Source organism: Artemia franciscana, chromosome 17 (genome assembly GCF_032884065.1).
Source record: "Artemia franciscana chromosome 17, ASM3288406v1, whole genome shotgun sequence".
Lineage (NCBI taxonomy): Eukaryota > Metazoa > Arthropoda > Branchiopoda > Anostraca > Artemiidae > Artemia > Artemia franciscana.
The window spans coordinates 40358857-40380574 of record NC_088879.1 but is presented as its reverse complement, the minus strand read 5'-3'; the positions used below and the strand labels follow the sequence as shown (position 1 = coordinate 40380574).

General features: G+C 33.4%; 1 protein-coding gene across 1 annotated transcript in view; it reads left to right on the top strand.

Moving 5' to 3' along the window:
* Positions 1-21718, top strand: part of LOC136037586 (rho guanine nucleotide exchange factor 28-like) — a 330822-nt gene that overhangs the window by 202743 nt on the left and 106361 nt on the right. Inside the window, exons 16-17 of the mRNA XM_065720307.1 lie at positions 5531-5635; positions 11117-11319. Of these exons, the coding sequence (XP_065576379.1) occupies positions 5531-5635; positions 11117-11319 (308 nt within the window). The remainder of the gene's footprint in view (positions 1-5530; positions 5636-11116; positions 11320-21718) is intronic.

The following is a 21718-nucleotide window of genomic DNA, read 5'->3' as shown; positions in this document are numbered from 1 at the left end:
TATTAGTTTTCCTTATTAGTTTTGACGGTTCAACGTGGCAACGCTGACAAGAATATGGTAACTTCTAAGCAAAGTCCGATCACTGATACCTCGGATTTCCAAACCTCAAACTTTTAAAATTCACGAATTATTCCTCTCCCGATATTCTGCAATCACTGATTGGATAATATCATTCCTGATGAAAATAAATCAAACTGAAACAAAAGCTGATATTCTCAATAATAAAAAGCTCACGAACTTTTTTTTAAAGTTTTGCGAACGAAAAATATTGCCAAAGTTAACTAATCAGTTTCGCTTGTTTTCACGAGTCTACGTGTCAGCACTGACAAAAAGGCGGCACTGCTCTAAAACTTCGTGATTTTGAGATAAACTAAACGAAAATTGGTGTCTTTATGTGTAAAAGGACCTAAAATGGTCTAGAGGGCAGAAAATGTTTTTTAATTGATGTTCTTGGTACTTTAGTTAAAGAATATGCTATTGGTGGTTGCCTTTGAAACTTATATATTCAGGTTTATCAAGGCTCTTTTAACATTTTGGGAAATTTTTCATCCTCTCAACGTTCTCATGTTTTGGGGCTGCCAAATTTTTGCAAGCCTAAACTCACCTTGTTGCAAGTTACAAGGAGTGCCGATTAGTCTTTTTTTTAAAGTGTTTAGTCGTTTATGATTTCCTAATTTAATTTAATTTTTATTTATTTCTAAACCACGAATGAACATTAGAAAGGATACTACAAAGTAATATAAAATTAAAAAAATTGGACTAGTGAAGGGCACTAAAGCTCAAGATAAATCTAGAATTCAACAGATAAAGATTGATTTTTACAAAATCTAGTAATATGAAATGGTCTCCTCCGAGTAAGTATTAAATTCGTAACACCAAAAGCATCTTTCATGAAAGTTGCTAGGAATGCTGATTAGTCAGTTAAGATAAGTGTTTAGCTGTTAAGCTTCCTGAATTGTAATAAGATCCAGAGGTTCTAAGATTTAGATCGGTCGAGAAATCGAAAGAAGAAATCGAGAGGTTGGGAACATTTCGATCATCAGGGAATTCCAATATTATAAAATACTCTCCGTACCCATTTTACAAAATTGAACAAACTCTACCCGTGGGTTGTTCGGAACACTGATTAGTCATTTAAATTCGTCTAGCTCACTACTTATCTTAGGTGTGCTAAGATCAAGATAGATTTGAAGTTTGGTAGATAAATGTTGATCTTTAGGAAATGCCAATAAACCTTCCGAATGAACCAGGTTCAAAAAAATGAAACTTATCCAATCTATATACAACTTATGGTTGGAAAGAATACCGATTAGTCATTTAAAACCTCCTAAGTAAGCTCAACACTAGCAAAGGGTGCTAAGATCAAGATCAATTTGAAATTCGGTAGATAAATGTTTATCTTTGGGAAATGCCAATCAACCTTCCGAACGAACCAGGTTCAAAAAAATGAAACTTATCCAATCTATATACAACTTATGGTTGGAAAGAATACCGATTAGTCATTTAAAACCTCCTAAGTAAGCTCAACACTAGCAAAGGGTGCTAAGATCAAGATCAATTTGAAATTCGGTAGATAAATGTTTATCTTTGGGAAATGCCAATCAACCTTCCGAACGAACCAGGTTCAAAAAAATGAAACTTATCCAATCTATATACAACTTATGGTTGGAAAGAATACCGATTAGTCATTTAAAACCTCCTAAGTAAGCTCAACACTAGCAAAGGGTGCTAAGATCAAGATCAATTTGAAATTCGGTAGATAAATGTTTATCTTTGGGAAATGCCAATCAACCTTCCGAATGAACCAGGTTAAAAAAAAAAAAAAAATAAACCTGTCCAATCCGTAGCCAGCCTATGGATTGGAGAGAATATCGATTAGTCATTTAAAACCTCCAAAGTAAGCTCAAGACTCTAATGAAGAGTGCTAAGATCAAGATTGATCGGAACATCGACATGCTAAGTTCGATCTTTGGGGAATTTCAGTATTGTGAAACACTCTCCGTATCCATTCTGATAAATTGATTACAACCCTCCCTGTGGGTTGTAAAGAGCATCGATTACTCATTTGAAACCTTCTAAATGAGCTACTCTAGTGAAGGGTGCTAAGATAAAGATCGATTTGAAATTCGGTAGATAAATGTTGATCTTTTGGAAATGCAAATAAACCTTCCAAATGATCCAGGTTAAAAACCTGTCCAATCCATAGCCAACCTATGGGTTGGAGAGAATACCGGTTAGTCATTTAAAGATTCCTAAATAAGCTCAACACTCTAGCGAAGGGTGCTAAGATCAAGATCGATCAGAAATTCGGTAGGTAAATGTTGATCGTTGGGAAATTCCAATATTGCGAAATGTTTCCCCTATCCGTTCTTCAAAATTAAACACACCTTCCCTCTGGGTTGCAGAGTATACGATTAGTCATTTAACTATCTAAATAAGCTCACCACTCTAGTAAAGGGTGCTGAGATTAAGAAAAGTCTGAAAATCAATAGATGAAAGTCAATATCCGGGAAATCCAATAGTATGTAATGTTCGCCGCATCCAAGCAAAAAATGTCTTCTGTTGATTAACGATTAATCATCTAATTTAACGTTTGATCATTTAAACCATTCTATATAGCTTGATATTCAAATAAAGGGGGCTAAGATCAGGAAATCGATAAATTCAATTTTTGGCGAATCAATTTTTTCCCTCCGGGCAAATATTAACGTCTGTAAAAGTAAAACTAAGCACACCCTTCCCGAAACTTTTAGACATACTAATGCATTATCTAAGGCAATATTTCTTCATTGAAATCATTCTAAATAAGCTCGATGCTCTTCTAAAGGGTGCTAAGATCAAGATAAATCACGAAATTAACAGATAAAGGCCGGTTTTTGAGATTCCGTTAATGAACCGTTAAAACCGTTAATGAGAAACTAATGAGAAATTAAAACCGTTAATGAGAAACTAATGAGAAATTAAAACCGTTAATGAGAAACTAAACACACAGTTTTCTAGAATCACTTTTTTTTTTTTTTTTTTTTTTTTTTTTTTTTTTTTTTTTTTTTTTTTTTTTTTTGCAATACCTTGTTTTCAATTTATGCCTTTTTTCTCATAATTTACCTTCTCTGCATTTCTTTTTTCTTTAATTATTAACTTTAAATACATATGTATTCCTTACTCTGCTTTTTTTTGTATGCACTCTACATGCTTTTAGTCCTTATGCATTGTTAACGGTTATTGCTTTTGTTTTCTGCTTGTTTACAGTTTTGTTTTCTGTACAATTTCTTTTTTTTTATATGGTAGTGTTTCTTGTGAAAACTGTTTTGGCAAAAAGTTTAACGAGTCTAGCAAAGATAAAGAAACAATAAAGTCTTCAATTTATCTGCCGTTTATGACAGATACCATTGACAAACGCCGGTTATTGCAGTTTTACTGCCGTTTACTGACAGATAAAGTTAGACAAATAGAATAGCTGGGGTAGAAACATGTAATAGACTTTACCAAATACTAAATACAGTTAATATAATCAAATATAAAAAATAAAAAAGTGTAGTCTTGCGTCAAATCAACCAATTCAACAAAAAACAAACCTGAGCAAACTCCAAAAATAAGACATTGCTGGCTCTGACTGTAATTCACTTTTTTTTCTTTTTTTTTCATTTATTTATGCCTTTTTTTCTTGTAATGCAACTTTTCTGTTTATCCTTTGCAATAATTATTAACTGTTGAATAAATATGTATTTATCACTATGCCTCTTTTTGTATGCATTCTACTAGCTTTTTGTCGTTATGCATTTTTAACGGTTATTAATTTTGCTTTCTGCTTGTTTCCAGTTTTTTTTTAAGATGGTAGCATTTCTTGTGAAAAGTTTTTAGCGAAAAAAATTGAGTTTAGCGAAGACAAAGAAACATCAAGTTTAACTAGACGAATAACTGTTGACGTTATATCCTTGGCGTTGTCGTTATGATGTTAGCTGTTGCCGGTATCTTTGACGAATGTCCTTAATTGCCATTTATTGACAGATAAATTTGGGCAAACAGTATAGTTTGGGTGGCAAAAAGTAATTGATAATTTCTTAAATCCGTTTTTTTCTTTTAATTTGTTTGTGAACAAGTGATCGACTTAATATTACGTGCAAAATTACAGTCTCATGCAAAATCAATCAATTCAAAAAAAGAAAAAAAAAACAGAGCAAATTACTAAAATAAGGCATGACGATTTTTTGAGTTTAATTCACCAATCTTTTTTACTTTTTTTAATACTTGCTTGTTTGCATGTGTCATTTGTAAAGGAGGATGAACGTCACTGTTTTTTTTTGTGTTTTTTTTTGTTGTTGTTTTTTTTTTTTTTTTTTTTTTTTTTTTTTTTTTTTTTTTTTTTTTTTTTTTTTATGGATTACGTTGATTTTGGCTCTAAAGTTGATGGTTCAATATTTTTAGCCAAATGTTTTTTGTCTTTGTTTTGGTATTGAACCTTATTCTTAAATAATGTAGTTGTGAGTATAAAAATGTAAGATTTAACTAGCGGCATTGCGCTAAAACCAAAAAATACGATTTATCGGTTCGTTACATTCGAGATCTAAATATAATACCCGAAGCAGTGCAAAGACGCTTGTGGACTAAAGGCTTTTGAAAGTGCATGGTATTTGGATCTCTTGTATTCTTACATCTTTTGTTTTTTGGTAAATCCCAAAAAAGTTTTATTTTCGTCATTTTTTGAAATCAAAATTTTCAAGGTACTGACAAATCCTTCAATAAATATTCAAAATTCTTTTTAATTGTTATTTTTAATTGAACTTTTTCAGAACAGATAAAAAAAGGACTAATATTGTTTTGTTGTTCTTTCTTTTTTTTCGGCAAATTCCAAAAGACTTTTTTTTTTCTTTAAATATTTCAAAATCAAAATTTTCAAGCCACAAAGAAAAATCCTTATCCTTCAAACAAGCATCGCAATTTCCAACTTCGTCCACCATTTTTTAACAGCGGCTATGGATTAATTTTTTTTTGCAGTTTTTGAAAAAAGGTCAAATTTCAAAGCGCTTTCATTGAAACATTTAAGTAAGCGATAGGTAATTATACTTGGTAAGAGTTAGATTCCATGAAAGTAATATTTAGTCAATTTTCTTAATAAAGCAGTTAAAATCACCAATTTTATGAAATTACCAATTACCGTTTTCTAATAATATGAGTAATATAAATAGACTTAACAATTGCCCTATTTTTTGTCACAATATAAGGTAAGAATTATATAAGGTAATATAAGGTAAGAATGTTGTTTTGTCAACTCTCTTAATAAAAGAGACAAACTTAAAAAATCCCTATTTTCTATAACAATATGATTAATACAAGTAAACTTCTAATTTCCAATTTTCCGTGACAATATAATTGTATAAGAAAGAATTATGTTGCTTCTTTATTTTTTTTTTATTTTTAACAAAACAGTCAAACTTAGCATTTAACTATTTCCTGTGCATTCTGTTTTAGTGACTTTTTTCAAATCGCCTTCTACAGGGCTTGCATTAAATTATTTTCTTTTCTTTTGTAGGTTCCTCAAGGCTTAACTCAAAAGGAAATCAAGAGACAGGAACATATTTATGAGTTTATTATGACCGAAAAACATCACTGTGTAACTCTTCGTGTGATGCAAAAGGTGAGATATCCATTGACGATTCTTGTCAAAAAAAAAATAAATACTGTCTTCAATTAAAAAAAAAAAAAACATCACTTTAAAAAAAAAAAACATCACTGTGTAACTCTTCGTGCGATACAATCTTTTTGACGATCATTGACAATACATTGACAATTCTTGTAAAAAAAAAATGCAGCAAGACATGATAAAAAAAAAGACAATAAAGTACAAATAGCTGAGTCCAGTATAACCGAATTTTAAATATCATGTGCCAATATTTTTATACCGCCTGCGTACTCTATAGGCCCGTTTTTTGTGTTTTTTTTTTTTTATTTAATCTGCTATTATTTGTACAAATAATAACAGAGGCCGGGAGCTTGATGTGCGGCCCCCAACCGCGCATTACACTCCCGGCCGAAGGTAGTGAATAAGGAGGTCGGTACCTGTGCAACGCAGACCGTTGGTCAGCATGCGAAAAAGTTCTTAAAAAGTTGTGTATTATTATTAGCATAGAGATTGGTTATTATTATTTTTGTATGTACTGCTTTCTTTCTCTGAATTATTATTTAAATTTTCCATGCGTTGCACGAATTGCAAGAGTTGCGACTCTACAAATATTTCAAGACCTGAAAGCAACTAAATTCGTCTTTCTAGCCTGATTATGTAAACATCTGACTAAATAAATTATTTTGAAATATAGTTATTGGTATGTATGTTTTTGGTTCCCTCTACTTCTGAGCATTTCAACATTGGAACACCTTTCGGGAACATATTCTTATATGTTCCGAAGTAAAGGACCATTTGTTTTTCTTTTTTTTTTTTTTTTTTTTTCAAGTCAGACCGACTAGATGAACCTCTCCCCACCTTGTGTGCATAGATGTCCTTAATGACTATACGATACTCACGCCGCTCCAAGGGTAATAGCTTCAAATTTGCTAAAACCTGTTGCACATTTTTTTTTTTTTTTTTGCAATATAATGGATACAGGGAATTAATAAAGAAGTATTCTTCAACACATGTTAGCTAAGGCCGTGGGATGGCCGAACCATGGCGTATGCGCCAAATTTGGCACTTATGGCGATCACAAGTGGCACATACCGTTCTTAGGTCAATATCTATCTTCCTTTAGTACCTGATAATTACTAATAATCAGGCGTTATTTGCGTTGTTTTGCGGTGTTATCATCAAAGCTCAGAGTTGAACCACTATTAACTTTTATTTGGGTTTTATTACCGAAGACGCATGGAAAAAGCGTAACCCGGTCTTGGAAAAATGGTCCAGTGTTCCAGTCAATTCATGACGTCTATAAAACTAATAAATATCCTTTTTACGTTTTTCTGCCTTTTCCAACACCTTGTATAGATAAACTGTTCCTCTTTAACGTATGGAGATAACATACGACTAAAAGTGCGTATTGTCAACGGCTGAAATAAAACTCCCCAAGTTTTCTATTATGCCATAAACCCAACCGCAACCGAGCTACGTGCCTATAGAGCGTCGGCCCACTCATCAGTGACATCAATTGGGGTTAGGGGGCCTGTGACTCCTATATTTTCGCCCCCGCCCTACATTTTTCAAAATACTTTTTTGGGAAATTTTCATATGGTATTGCCACCTACTTCCCCCCCCCCCCTTTAGATTGAAAGCTAAGTTTTTTCTAGATTTTGCCATACTTTGTGCCAAAGATGAATGAGCTCGTAGGGCGTGATGGATGTGTTTCATATGCCTTTTTTATTTGTTACTTGAACGAGTTATTGAACGAGTTACTTGAAGCTCCCCAGATATTTTGCATCGATGGGTCTTATTTCTTCTCCTTCATCTTCACAAGTTGAAACCCGTGGTAAATATAATCTGCGGACTCCTAAGGTAGTTACAGAGAGGTCGCGTTTTTGCCTGAGGTATTTGATTCCTCTACATTGGGAAAGTTTGAAAAATGAGATTGATTTTAATATAAGCATAGATGCTATAAGACCGAAGTTGAAAAGAGTGCTGATTGAAAGTTATAAATCTAAATAATATGATTTTTTATTTTTTTTATTTTTTTTTTTAGGGATGTTTATATTTTTTTTTTTTTTTTTAGTATTGGGTTGGTCTCTGGGGTTCGCCCATGAGGCCTCCAGATGTCTTATGACTCACTTGGTTTTAAGTTGTAAATTTAATTGTGTCTCAGGATGGTGCGCGGAGGATGGAAGTGGTATCGTACGGCACGGGATTTGTTTTTTATTTATTTCTGTCAAGTTTGGTTAAGAGAAGTTTTTATTTTTAATTTTGTGCATATTTAGTGTTTCTTAAAGGTAGCTCAATTGCATTCGAGCTATACTCTCAGCCTTGAGTTACCTAATATTTTGTATATATTGGTTATAATAAAAGAACCTTGAACCTTGAACCTAGATAATAAACAGAACCTAGCAACTCTGTAATTAATAAAGAAAATATTAAAACCAGAAGAATATGGCTAATTCAAGAAAAGTTTCAGTCAGATCCAAAGTAAATCTAAATTTGTTTTGAATTTTCCCGGTTACTCTGGTTTAGCTCTGTAAAAAGTACTACTAGCTTTTCATCCCTCTTGAACCTATGTTGCAGTACCGAAGTGCTGCAACTTTCTTTTTCGATTTCCCATTGGATGCGTTCAGGGAAAAAGGGAGAGGGGAATTTACGAGGGGGAAACGCCAATGCCCCTTCTCGTTACCCAACATCACCTCTTCTTACATATCTTAGGTGAAAAAAAAAACTTATTCAGTGACCTTTGTCCGTCAAGTCTAAATGTTTAATATTTAGATGGCGGGATGGTTTAACATACTTCTAACGATTTTCTCAGCTGGGATAAAGTTTGCCTAATTTGGGTAAACTCGTGACATCCACAAAGAAACGCCTCTGAAGATTTATTCAATCCATATAAAAGCCTGTCTTTGAAGTACACAGCTGGAGATATTGAATCCATGGTCTAATTATAAGTTTGGATCTATTCAATTAGCACCGGGCAACGATGATTCAAATTAACAATTGAAATGAAAATAAAAGTAATGGATATATTTTTGTGAGTAGAAACCTAAGAAACAATTTTTTATTCGTTTAGAAAGGGATTTTTATGGTGTACAATCAGTGGTGTCATAGTGGAAGGAATTAGTGGGGGGGGGTCTCTCTGGTCTGTGGGATACACTTTCTGGGAAACTTTTTTCAGTTTTTGGCATTTTAAGTTAAAAAAATTTAAAACGAGAAGTTTGCCCCCTCCTTAGATGTTGAAAAATACATCCCCCTAAATTTTTGTGTTTTACTGCAGACGGTTTTGAGAGTCGACAGCATATTCTTGATTTTACTAGTGTTTCTAGGAAAATTCCTGATTCTGATTCCGATTAATAACCCTGTAACAGGGTGGGTTCGCGTAGCTTTGAATATGATAGAATTATCCCTGGAAGTTTGAAATTTTTAGTCCCCCAATGTTATTTAGATAAATAGTAGGCCTACGTAATATTCATCTAAATGTAGCACCGACCACTCTTTCGAACCACTTTTGTTTTATCAAGATTTTATTGCTTGAGCTTCCTGATCATTCAAATATGATGTCCAAGCAAATGGACATCGTATGAGTCCAAGCAAATTCAGTCCCAGATTTTGCTTACAAGTCCAGTGGATAATGTCCGTCACGTGTCAACCCAAAATCAATCCAATCTTTCATCCCCTAGTTCTATGACTATCTACCTTAGTTCTGCCAGAGGAATGACGCATAGACGGATGATAGATATACTTGTCTTTCAACAAATGAACTGATATAATTTTTATACAATCCTAAAAAGTACTTATGCCAGATTTGCCGCTTACTCACTCGTACTATCTGTCTTCGCTTTTTCTACAATTAGCCATGGCCTGATGCCCGCACATACATGATTGTAATAAATTTATCCATATAAATGTAGCATCGATCACTCTTACGAAACACTTTTGTTTTATCAAGCTTCTAATGCTCGATATTCCTGATTCTTGAACTATGATAAAATTTCACACGGACAATCTAGTCAGGTTTTGTAGATCTATGAAACTGTTTTGCTCTTCTCATCTGTTCGAATTTGAAATTGATTTGGTTGCTGTTTCTCGCTTTTCATAAGGGTTTTACCAGCAACATGATTGGCTGACAAGTATGCGTCACTAAAGCGGAACCAATGAAATGACTGCATATTTTTGCTATTGTACAGGGGCGTAAATTGCTATGAGGTAGGAGGCAACTGCCCCATCCAGGCCCCAGTTTGCCTCCCCCAGAACCCCATCCCCCCCGAGACCCATTTTGATCCCCTCCACAGCTATGATTTAGTTTCTGAAAAAAAGTCTTATCAAAACTAAGCTAAGCCTGCATAGTTAAAGCATCCAGAGAAACAAGTCAGTTTTTTTCATCGTTCGTTTGCCTTTATGGCTCATTTTTTAATTTTTCATTGCTGTTTTCACTCGATTTGGGAAAATTGGCTCCAGTTTTGTCCCCCAGGATTTTGCCGAAATTAAGCCACTGCTTTGGTACTGTAGGCAATGAGCCCCTCTGGTCCTATGTGGTTGGTGGTAGCAAAACAAAAACGTTAGTACATGTAACAGAACAGCCAATACGTTCTATGACCACACTGGCCAACATGGCGTTTGATAAAAAAATAAGAAAAATAATATTCAAACCACCAAACGTGTATGAATTTCAGTTGAAACCGTTTCAATGTTTCGGCAAGATGTTCCAAAGTATTTGCCTCGTCTTTTCGCTTTCATTTTTTTTTTAACTAAAAAAAGTTCAGATGTTTCGGCAAGATGTTCCAAAATATTTGCCTTGTCTTTTCGCTTTCATTTTTTTTTTTTAACTAAAAAAAAAGTTCAGATGTTTCGGCAAGATGTTCCAAAATATTTCCCTCGTCTTTTCGCTTTCATTTTTTTTTTTTTTAACTAAAAAAAAGTTCAGATATTTCGGCAAGATATTCCTAAATATCTGCTTCGTCTTTTCGCTTTCACTTTTTTTAAACTGGCTGAAAATAACCCTCGTTTCTCCGTTGTAAATTATTTATGTTTTTATTTTTCCTTTTTTTACCAAATAAAAATAGCGAAAATTCAGTTATTTGAAGATTGTAGACAAAAAAAGACGAAATTTAGGATATTTTCGACGGGGGTGACCAAGGCATGTACGCCAAACGCAGAAAAATTAACTGTAAAATATAAAAAATAATGGGAAAGATCTCGAGCTCCTGGATGCACTGGACTTCCATGCTATGCAGGGACGTGTGCAGGGGAAGAGGGGCTACGGGCCTGGCTCCCCCTTAAATTCTAAGTTATCCTTAGTTTCTGGGCTTTGCTTACTCTAATTATAAATAAATTACCATTGCCCCCCCCCCAGAAAAAAATCCCATGTACGTGACTTTATCATCTGTGAATTATTTGATAGTTGATTAACTATTCACTATTTGTTTTTATCACCTATGATTGTATCAGCTATTTTATAGCTATTTTTCAACAAGTATGACTCAACTTTTCTTGCTATAGATATTCTCAGAAGGGATGCAGAGGGATTTAAACTACAGCAAGGAGCTTGTTGATCGCTTATTCCCTCGTTTAGATGATTTGATCGAGTACCATTCAGGATTTTTAAAACGCCTTCGAATTAGGCAAAGAGAACAGGACATAGTATCCACTTTGGAAGATATATTGAGGGAACAGTTTTCTGGAACGTGTGGAGATCAATTAAGGTAAGGTCAATATCCAACGTAATTCATCTCTTTCAGATTGATTTCGTTCTCATAAATATTAAGTTCTCGCCACCACCGCTTAGGGGTAAGGTTCAGATAATTGATTGTTTCTTATCATATGAAGCAATATAGGTCTGATGATTCTTGTTTGTTGAATGTGCTGATTGCTCTTGCAACTGTAAATTATCTAATTAGCACTTGGTTGATTATTGTTGTTTGATGACGCCAGGACTCTTGTTTTTTCGAAAATTTTGGATAAAAACTTCGCTTCCAATTCCAGTTTCTCCTCTAACCTCAGAGCTTTCAAATGGCCTTTGGCATGATCAAGGGCGTATCTAGAACTTTTCGGGGGGATTTACAAAAAAAAATGTAAAAAACGCATCGAGAATTTGTTTATATACATTTTATTTCGTTTTTGCGAGTCGGACAAAAATGTTAGGGGGGTGGGTTTCAAACCCAATTCCCCTCCTCCTCTGGATTTGGCCTTGGGTACGATATTCGGTAAAATTCTAGATGAGAGGTTTTTTTTTCTACTTTGGAAAATAGTTGGTTTAGTACAATGAAATTGTGAGACATCAATCTGGAACCTAAATTACACCATGGGAAGGTATTGTTGGGCAGCTGTGCGTATTAACTATTTATTTCTAATCCTAAGATCTCTAAACCTAATTTAACGATGTGGAAAAATACGTTTTCCATAATTTTGGTTTGAGCCTGCTCTTCTTTGACTTCGTTTTGAAAACACAATTCCAATTATAGCCATGTTAGGCTTTTTTTGTGTAAGGGGGGATTCAAGACCGGTATCCCCACCCCCTGGATACGGTCTTGGGCACGATTAAGTTTTAGGTAAGAGGTTTTTTAATATCTTTGAAAATAGTTGGTTTAGGAGAATGGAGAATGAAACTTTCAGGAATTAATCTAGAGCCTAAATTGTGCCTTGTGAAGGTGCTATCAAGCTACAATGTATATTAATTTTCTGTTTCTAAGGCTCTGAAAATTACATAAAAAACAAGTCTATACCAGGTTTACCTATTGCGAGAAAAATGTGTGTGTGTGTTTTTTTTTTTTTTTTTTTTTTTTTTTTTTTTTTTTTTTTTTTTTTTTTTTTTTTTTTTTTTTTTTTTTGTGTTTGTGCTCTGTAGCATTGGTGATTTCTCTTTTCATGATATATATATATATATATATATATATATATATATATATATATATATATATATATATATGTATATATATATATACTTCGAGTGTCCATTAATATTTCTGTGGGAGTCGTTTATTCTTTTTTTTTTTTTTTATGTACTTTTTTCTGACTTTGAGCTTTGAAACAAAACAAATATAATGATAAAATATATTATTTTTTTCACTAAAAAAACATTTTTCCACACCTGTTTAAACTATATAAATCATGATTTAGTAAAGGTACGAGCCTCAAAATACTTTTTTTGGAAGGCTTTTTTTGTGCTTTAGGTCTCTTTTTGAAATTTTGGCTTTAATTACACCAAATCATTTTTAACTATCAAAGGTTAGTGGGTCAGTGCCCTTTGGAAAAGGAAGGGTTAGAGATAGATACTTAAAAAAACCTTCCATAGGCATAATTTTGGCTGTAAAATTTCGGCATTGCTGTAAGTTTTATTTCACCTAGTTCCTCCGTTCCCTATGATAGCCAAAGTCCCTCATTTTGAATTTACCCGATATTCTATTCTGGGACTAACAAAATCACATTAGGGAGCTTTAACAAAACTAATAATTACATTGATTGTCATTTTTTTTTTTTTTTTTTTTGCAACTTCAGACTCCCTAGCCTCCTGAAATAATCTAGAATAATCTTTTGGAAACATTATGCCATTTACACTGATAATTTTTCCATGGACAGGCAGTCATGTCGTCAATAAGTATAAGTCGTCATTTACCAAACAATAGAAAAAATAACATAGACAAATAATTCAGAGGCAACACCCAACATAAGGGCTTATCAGGAGAATACACTGGCCTATATAGGGTTTCGCCACTCTAAATTCTCTACCCAGCACAGTGTTGTGGCTACCACAGAATATCCATGGCATCCCCACGTCAGGTATCACCCCCAAAATACATGTCTATGAAAAAAAAAGACAGCAAATGTAAAACAACCAAATAAAACCAAAACAAGCTTATCTTGTTAATATATCCCTCCCTTTAGCAACAATAGGTAAATTAAATATTATAAATTTTACCAAATCACAAATATTAACACATTGCAAAAAACCTGGATGAACTAAACAATTATAGAATTTATCTTTACCATGTGGCTAATTTTTTAGAAAATCCGCTCAATTAGAAACACAATTCAAAATAAATGGCGCTGTGACAACATTTCTCGAACCTCCGAAATTAGTTAAAAATTTCTTTAAGTATTTCTAGATAATTCTTCTGATATTTATTTAAAAGTTCGTTATAATGAAAACTAAATTTTTTAAATTGCCAAGTTAATTTATTTGCAGAAAATCCTCTTGATATCAATTTTTGGCTTAAGATTTTACATCTATTTTTAAAATCAATATAATTACTACAAATCCTTGCATAACGAAGTAACTGTGAGAAAAACGCTGAATATGTGATGTTTGAGTGTATATTACTTTCAGGGAATGGGAAACTAATCACTTCAAAATCAAAATCATCCGTTTTATTATACATTTTAAAACTTAATTTATTATTATCACAAATATTAATATTTAAATCTAAGAAATGATCTTCATGACCAGCGCCATGACTAGGCTCAAGAATAAGCTCTGATGGATATATATCTTTAGAAATATCAATGAAATCCTTACAATTTAAGACCAAAATATCATCTAAATATCTTTTATTATTTGACAAAGCATGTTTTAAATTAATTGGATTATACTTATCCATCATATATTTATATTCTAGTTGACTTAAAAACAAGTCAGCTATAAATGGGCTGGCATCCCCCCCCCCATGGGAATTCCCATAATTTGCTTGTACAAATCACCCCCAAATCTTATATAAGTATTATATAAAACAAATTCCAATAACTCAAAAATCATATCCAAGCTGTAACATCTCAAGTTAACTGTAGTATTAAAGCAGTTTGTCCATATAGCTTTTTTATTATAAATGTCTATTTTTAAGAATCTTTTACTAGATAAGAGGAAAGATTTCTTGATAACAGTTTTTAAATTATCAAACACTACATTAAGTGATAAATTAGTATACATTGTCGCAAAATCGAAAGACTCAATTCTTTTAGCTGAAACCATTGTTAAAGAATCTATCACCTGCAGTGAATTATTAACACTCCAATATGGATTAAAATTCGAAAATTTTTTAATACCAGAACAATAGGTTTTAAGTTTATTTACAATTTCCTTTAAAATTAAAGAGAGGTCAGTAGCAGCAATGCGGGTTGGACATTTAGCTGCTCCAGCAATAAACCGTGGTTTAGGGGGATTCTTATGAAATTTTACAGTCCAATATAGGAAAGGGAACTTTTTATCATTGTCATTTATTTTAATATTAAAATTTTTAAAAAGTATTTCTTCAGTCTTTCCAATTAAATTCTCATCCTCTATATTTACCTTTTCGTAAACATTAGTTGTGCATAACTCCCTTTTTAAGATATCACAATACAGCTTCTGACAAATTATGGCAAAATTATTATTAGCTTTATCCACTGGCTCAATTACAAATTCATTCTTTAGATTAGCAATTGCTTGTTTAATCTTCGCATTATAAAATAATGATTTAGTGTTACTATTTTTTTAAGTTAGAATCTGCTTACAAGTAAAATTAATAGGTAAATATAATCTGTTATCCTTATCCTGACGTCATGTCATCATGTCGTCATGAAGTTAGTTGTCGTCATGTTTGTTATGACGATGACGTCATTAAAGGTATTTAAGAAAATCGTTCAAAGACAAATTATTAATTGTAAGAAGATCACGGACGGAAAAATGTTTAATTGTAAAATGACTGAAGAACCTACAATGGCAACAGCCGAGGAAGCTGCTCAAAGAGTCTATGCCAAAAAACTTGCGGCTGATAGAGAAAGTAAGAAAAGAAAGCGTGCCGAGGAATCACAAGAACAGCAAGAAAACAGGCTTGCGGCTGATAGAGAATGTAAGAACAGAAAGCGCTACAAAAAAATCTAAAAAGAAAAAACTAAAAACTAAAAAAAAAAACTAAAAAAAAGGTAAAAACTACAAAAAAAAACTAAAAACTAATAAAAAAAACTAAAAAAGCCAAAAAACTAAAAAAACTAAAAAAGAAAAAAAAAGAAGAAAAGGAAAAAACTGAAAAATAAAGGAGAAAAACAAAACTAAAAAAAATAAAAATAAAAAAAAACTAAAAAGGTAAAAACTACAAAGAAAAACTAAAAAGAAAAAAAGGGGAAAACACAAAAATTTATTTCATCATATACCAATTCAAAAACCAATGTATATACAGACCGGGACACCGGGACACAAATGACGACCGGGACACAGGGAATATAAATAATGACCGGGACATAGGGACACAACTACAACGGGGACGCCGGGGGCATAGGGGGATATATAAATGACGACGGGGACACAGGGAATGTTCGATTAGCAATCATCATCAACAAAGCTCAAGGGCAATCATTAGAATCATGAGGTATAACTAAAAAAAAAAAACTAAAAAAAAGGTAAAAAACTAAAAACTAAAAAAAAGACCAATTCAAAAACGAATGTATATACAGACCGGGACACCGGGACACAAGGAATATAAATGACGACTGGGACACTCAAAGAGAAATTACAGACTGGGAGACCGGGACACAAATGACGACCGGGACACAGGGAATATAAATGACGACCGGGACACAGGGACACAACTACAACGGGGACGCCGGGGGGCACAGGGGATATATAAATGACGACGGCGAAACAGGGAATGGTCGATTAGCAATCACTATCAACAAAGCTCAAGGGCAATCATTAGAGTCATGAGGTATAGATCTGAATACGGATTGTTTTCCCATGGACAATTATATGTTGCATGTTCAAGAGTCGGTAAACCTGACAATCTATTTATATGCACAGACAATGGGACAGCGAAGAATGTTGTATATTCGCAGGTTTTACGTAGTTAAAAGCATATATATATATATATATATATATATATATATATATATATATATATATATATATATATATATATATATATATATATATATATATATATATATATATATATATATATATATATATATATATATATATATCAAACAGTTCGTGGTAACGAACTGTAGTAAGGAGCGACCCGGCTCAATAGTAACCAAAACTCTAAAAAATGGAATGTTGATACCAATACCTACATCAAAAGAATCGCATTTTAATGCTGATTTTAAATATATAAGTTTCATCAAGTTTAGTCTTACCCATCAAAAGTTACGAGCCTGAGAAAATTTGCGTTATTTTAGAAAATAGGGGAAACGCCCCCTAGAAGTCATAGAATCTTAACGAAAATCAGACCATCAGATTCAGCGTATCAGAGAACCCTACTGTAGAAGTGTCAAGCTCCTATCTACAAAAATGTGGAATTTTGCATTTTTTGCCAGAAGGCAGATCACGGATGCGTGTTTATTTGTTTTTTATTTTTTTTTTATTTTTTTTATTTTTCCCATGGGTGATCGTATCCACCCAGTTGTCCTAGAATGTTGCAAGAGGGCTCATTCTAACGGAAATGAAAAGTTCTAGTGCCCTTTTTAAGTGACCAAAAAAATTGGAGGGCACCTAGGCCCCCTCCCACGCTAATTATTTTACCAAAGTTAACGGATCAAAATTCTGAGATAGCCATTTTATTCAGCGTAGTCGAAAAACCTTATAACTATGTCTTTGGGGACGACTTACTCCCCCACAGTCCCCATGGGAGGGGCAACAAGTTACAAACTTTGACCAATGCTTACATATAGTAATGGTTATTGGGAAGTGTACAGGCGTTTTCAGGAGGATTTTTTGGTTGGGGGAGGGGTTGAGAAGAGGGGGATATGCTGGGGGAACTTTACATCGATAGTTTGTCATGGGGGAAGAAAATCTCCATGAACGGAGCGCAGGATTTACTAGCATTATTTAAAAACACAATGAAAAAATAAATATGAAAAAGTTCTTTCAGCTGGAAGTAAGGAACAGCATTAAAACTTAAAACAAACAGAAATTATTACCCATTTGAGGGGCTCACCTCCTCCTAATACCTCGCTCTTTACGTTAAAGTATTTTTAGTAATTTCAACTATTTATTCTACGGCTTTTGTGATTCTGGGTTCATTCTTAATGAATTGGGACGAAATTTAAGCTTTAGTGTAAAGAGCGAGGATCTGACAAGGGGGCGAACCCCCTCATATATGTAATAAAAATATGAGAGTACAAAAGTTCTTTACGTAAGCTAATTTATAAGTTACGTAAATCTTTTACTAATAAAAATATTCGTAAAAAATTAAAAGTTCTAGTTGCCTTTTTAATTGACCAAAAAATCGGAGGGCAACTAGGCTTCCTCCCCCGCTCTTTTTTCTCAAAATCATTCGATCAAAATTATGAGAAAGCCATTTAGCCGAAAAAAAAAAAATGCAAATTTCGTTTTAATTATTCCTTTGCGGAGAGCCAAAATCAAAACATGCATTGATTCAAAAACGTTCAGAAATTAAATAAAAAAACAAGTTTTTTTAACTGAAAGTAAGGAGCGACATTAAAACTTAAAACGAACAGAAATTACTTCGTATATGAAAGAGGCTGCTTCCTCATCAACGCCCCGCTCTTTACGCTAAAGTTTTTTACTGTCTAAAAAAGAAGAATTGAGAGCCAGAGTCAAACTTCAGCGTAAAGAGCGGGGCGTTGATGAGTAAGCAGCCTCTTTCATATACGAAGTAATTTCTGTTCGTTTTAAGTTTTAATGTCGCTCCTTACTTTCAGTTAAAAAAACTTGTTTTTTTTTATTTAATATTCACAGGTTGGACACAGGGACACAACTACAATGGCGCGTAACGACTTACGCGCGCGGGGGGCTTGGGGGGCTCGAAGCGCCCCCACCAACATATATATATATATATATATATATATATATATATATATATATATATATATATATATATACATATTTATATTTTGTTTGGTGGGGGAGAGAGTACAATAAAGCTTTACAAAACGAATCAAAAATTTATTTATATGCATTCTTGTTAGTTTTTACAAGGCGGACAATTTTTTTATGGGGAGCGGGTCAACCCATTAATCCCTCTTGATCGTGGTATATTGATTACTCAAAAAGATCTACTTGAATGAGGATATACCCTAAGTGATTGCCCAATGTCAAGAAAAAAACAGCCCGTAGTCAGCCCAAAATTCATTGAATAGTGAAGGGCAAGGAAGGTCTTCCCAAACGCGTGAATGAATTCAAAGTTGTTTTTTTTTTTAAGAAGTAAAGTTGAATTTCAGGAAGAGTCAGTCCGTGGGCATAGGGGGTTCGACACTTCCCCATATTTCCCTCTGGATTAGTAGTTGTTTTGATTCTTGATTATTCTCTGAAGAGGACTGAGTATCTACTTCAGAAAACTCTCCAATATAGCCAAATTTGGGAATCTAGAAAGAGCAATTAAGGCAAGATTGATATCCAAGCGTAGTTCGTCTCTTTAAGGTTAATTTCCTTATAAATGACTAAATTAAGGTTCCTTATAATCAGTTTTTGGTATTCTGTATCATACGCCGAGAAGAGGCTAAAGATAGAAAATAAATAAAATGGATTAATTCATTTGTTACCAGGAAAAAGTATGAGGTTTCACATATAGTACAAGAATCTATAGAATATAAAACTCATAACCGGAAACCACACTTACACATTTACAACAAATTTCGAGTAGAATGCAATAGAATGAAGACAAAAATTTTTGATAACCAGTTAGTGTTTCTACGGGAAACCCAATGAAATATATAAATAAATAAATCAGAGGCAAGGCCGTATCTTAAAAAAGGGAGGGGTGCATGGTTTGACCCCTCCCCCCGGAATTAAGAAAAAACAAAGTAGCAAAACTCGTAAGCGCAAAATCATAGCAAAGTAGCAAAATGTATATAAACAAATTTTTAATGCGTTTTATATTTTTTTTTTACCGAATTCTATTTTGGTATTCTATTTGGTATATAGTTTTTTGTATTCTGTATCATACTCCGAGAAGAGGCTAAAGATACAAAATAATATATAAAATGGATTAATTCATTTGTTACCCGGAAAAAAGTTATGAGGTTTCACTTGTAGTACAGGAATCTTATTTCCGTTTGCTTGTTTATTTTGATGGATTAGTCTGCGCTTTCTTGGCTCTTGTAATGCAAAAGGAGTTATGTCATAGCCTTTCTAAAATTGACTTTATTAACCTCAAAAATACCAACGATATTAAAATAAAAATATATTTTGCCCCATCAGTCTTGCCACATTATACCGTGAGAATAAATAAGTAGAACTAATTAGTTAAAATTGACAATGCTTTTTCGTCCACAAAAAAACTAAATATTGAGAATATGTTGATTCCCAAAGACATCTACCCATTCAAAGAAAAGCAACGCCTTCTTAAACTGTGTGGTGACATATACTTTTTGCTGATTTTTTACCCACATTTCTTCTTTTTGAATCTGGTGCCTGCTACTAATTAAATAAAAAAAACAAGTTTTTTCAACTGATAGTAAGGAGTTACATCAAAACTTAAAACGCACAGAAATTACTTCGTATATGAAAGAGGCTGCTTCCTCATCAACGCCCCGCTCTTTACGCTAAAGTTTGACTCTTTCTCTCAATTCTTCTTTCTAAAACAGTAAAAAACTTTAGCGTAAAGAGCGGGGCGTTGATGAGGAAGCAGCCTCTTTCATATACGAAGTAATTTCTGTGCGTTTTAAGTTTTGATGTCACTCCTTACTATCAGTTGAAAAAACTTGTTTTTTTTTATTTAATTTCTGAACGTTTTTGAATCAATGCATGTTTTGATTTTGGCTCTCCGCAGAGGAATAATCAAAACGAAATTTGTATATTTTTTTTTTGGCTCAATGGCCTTCTCATAATTTTGATCGAATGATTTTGAGAAAAAAAGAGCGGGGGACGAAGCCTAGTTGCCCCCCGATTTTTTGGTTAATTAAAAATGCAACTAGAACTTTTAATTTTTTACGAATCTTTTTATTGGTAAAAGATTTACGTAACTTATAAATTAGCTTACGTAAAGAACTTTTGTATTCTCATGTTTTTATTACATATATGAGGGGATTTGCCCCATCGTCAGTACCTCGCTCTTTACACTAAAGCTTAAATTTTATCCCAATTCATTAAGAATGACCCCCTGAATCACAAAAGCCGTAGAATAAGTAGTTGAAATTACCGAAAATACTTTAGCGTAAAGAGCGAGGTATTAGAAGGAGGTGAGCCCCTCATATGGGTAATAATTTCTGTTTGTTTTAAGTTTTATTGCTGTTCCTTACTTCCAGCTGAAAAAGCTTTTTCACTTTTATTTTTTAATTGTTTTTTTTTTAATAATGCTAGTAAATCCTGCTCTCCCTTCATGGAAATTTTCTTCTCCCATTACAAATTCTCGAAGGAAAGTTCCCCCAGCATATCCCCCTCTTCTCAACCCCTCCCCCAAACCAAAAAAATCCTCTTGAAAACGCCTGTATACTTCCCAATAACCATTACTATATGTAAGCACAGGTCAAAGTTTGTAACTTGTTGCCCCTCCCACGGGGACTGTGGGGGAGTAAGTCGTCCCCAACGACATAGTTATAAGGTTTTTCGACTACGCTGAATAAAATGGCTATCTCAGAATTTTGATCCGTTGACTTTGGGAAAATAATTAGCGTGGGAGGGGGCCTAGGGGCCCTCCAATTTTTTTGGTCACTTAAAAAGGGCACTAGAACTTTTCATTTCCGTTAGAATGAGCCCTCTTGCAACATTCTAGGACAACTGGGTCGATACGATCACCCCTGGGAAAAAAAAAAAACAAAAAAAAAAAACAAAAAAACAAATAAACACGCATCCGTGATCTGCCTTCTGGCAAAAAATGGAAAATTCCACATTTTTGTAGATAGGAGCTCGAAACTTCTACAGTAGGGTTCTCTGATACGCTGAATCTGATGGTGTGATTTTCGTTAAGATTCTCTCACTTTTAGGGGGCGTTTCTCCCTATTTTCTAAAATAACGCAAATTTTCTCAGGCTCGTAACTTTTGATGGGTAAGACTAAACTTGATGAAACTTATATATTTAAAACCAGCATTAAAATGCGATTCTTTTGATGTAGCTATTGGTATCAAAATTCCATTTTTTAGAGTTTTGGTTACTATTGAGCCGGGTCGCTCCTTACTACAGTTCGTTACCACGAACTGTTTGAAAAAAAAAAGCAGAACTGCACTAAAAATAG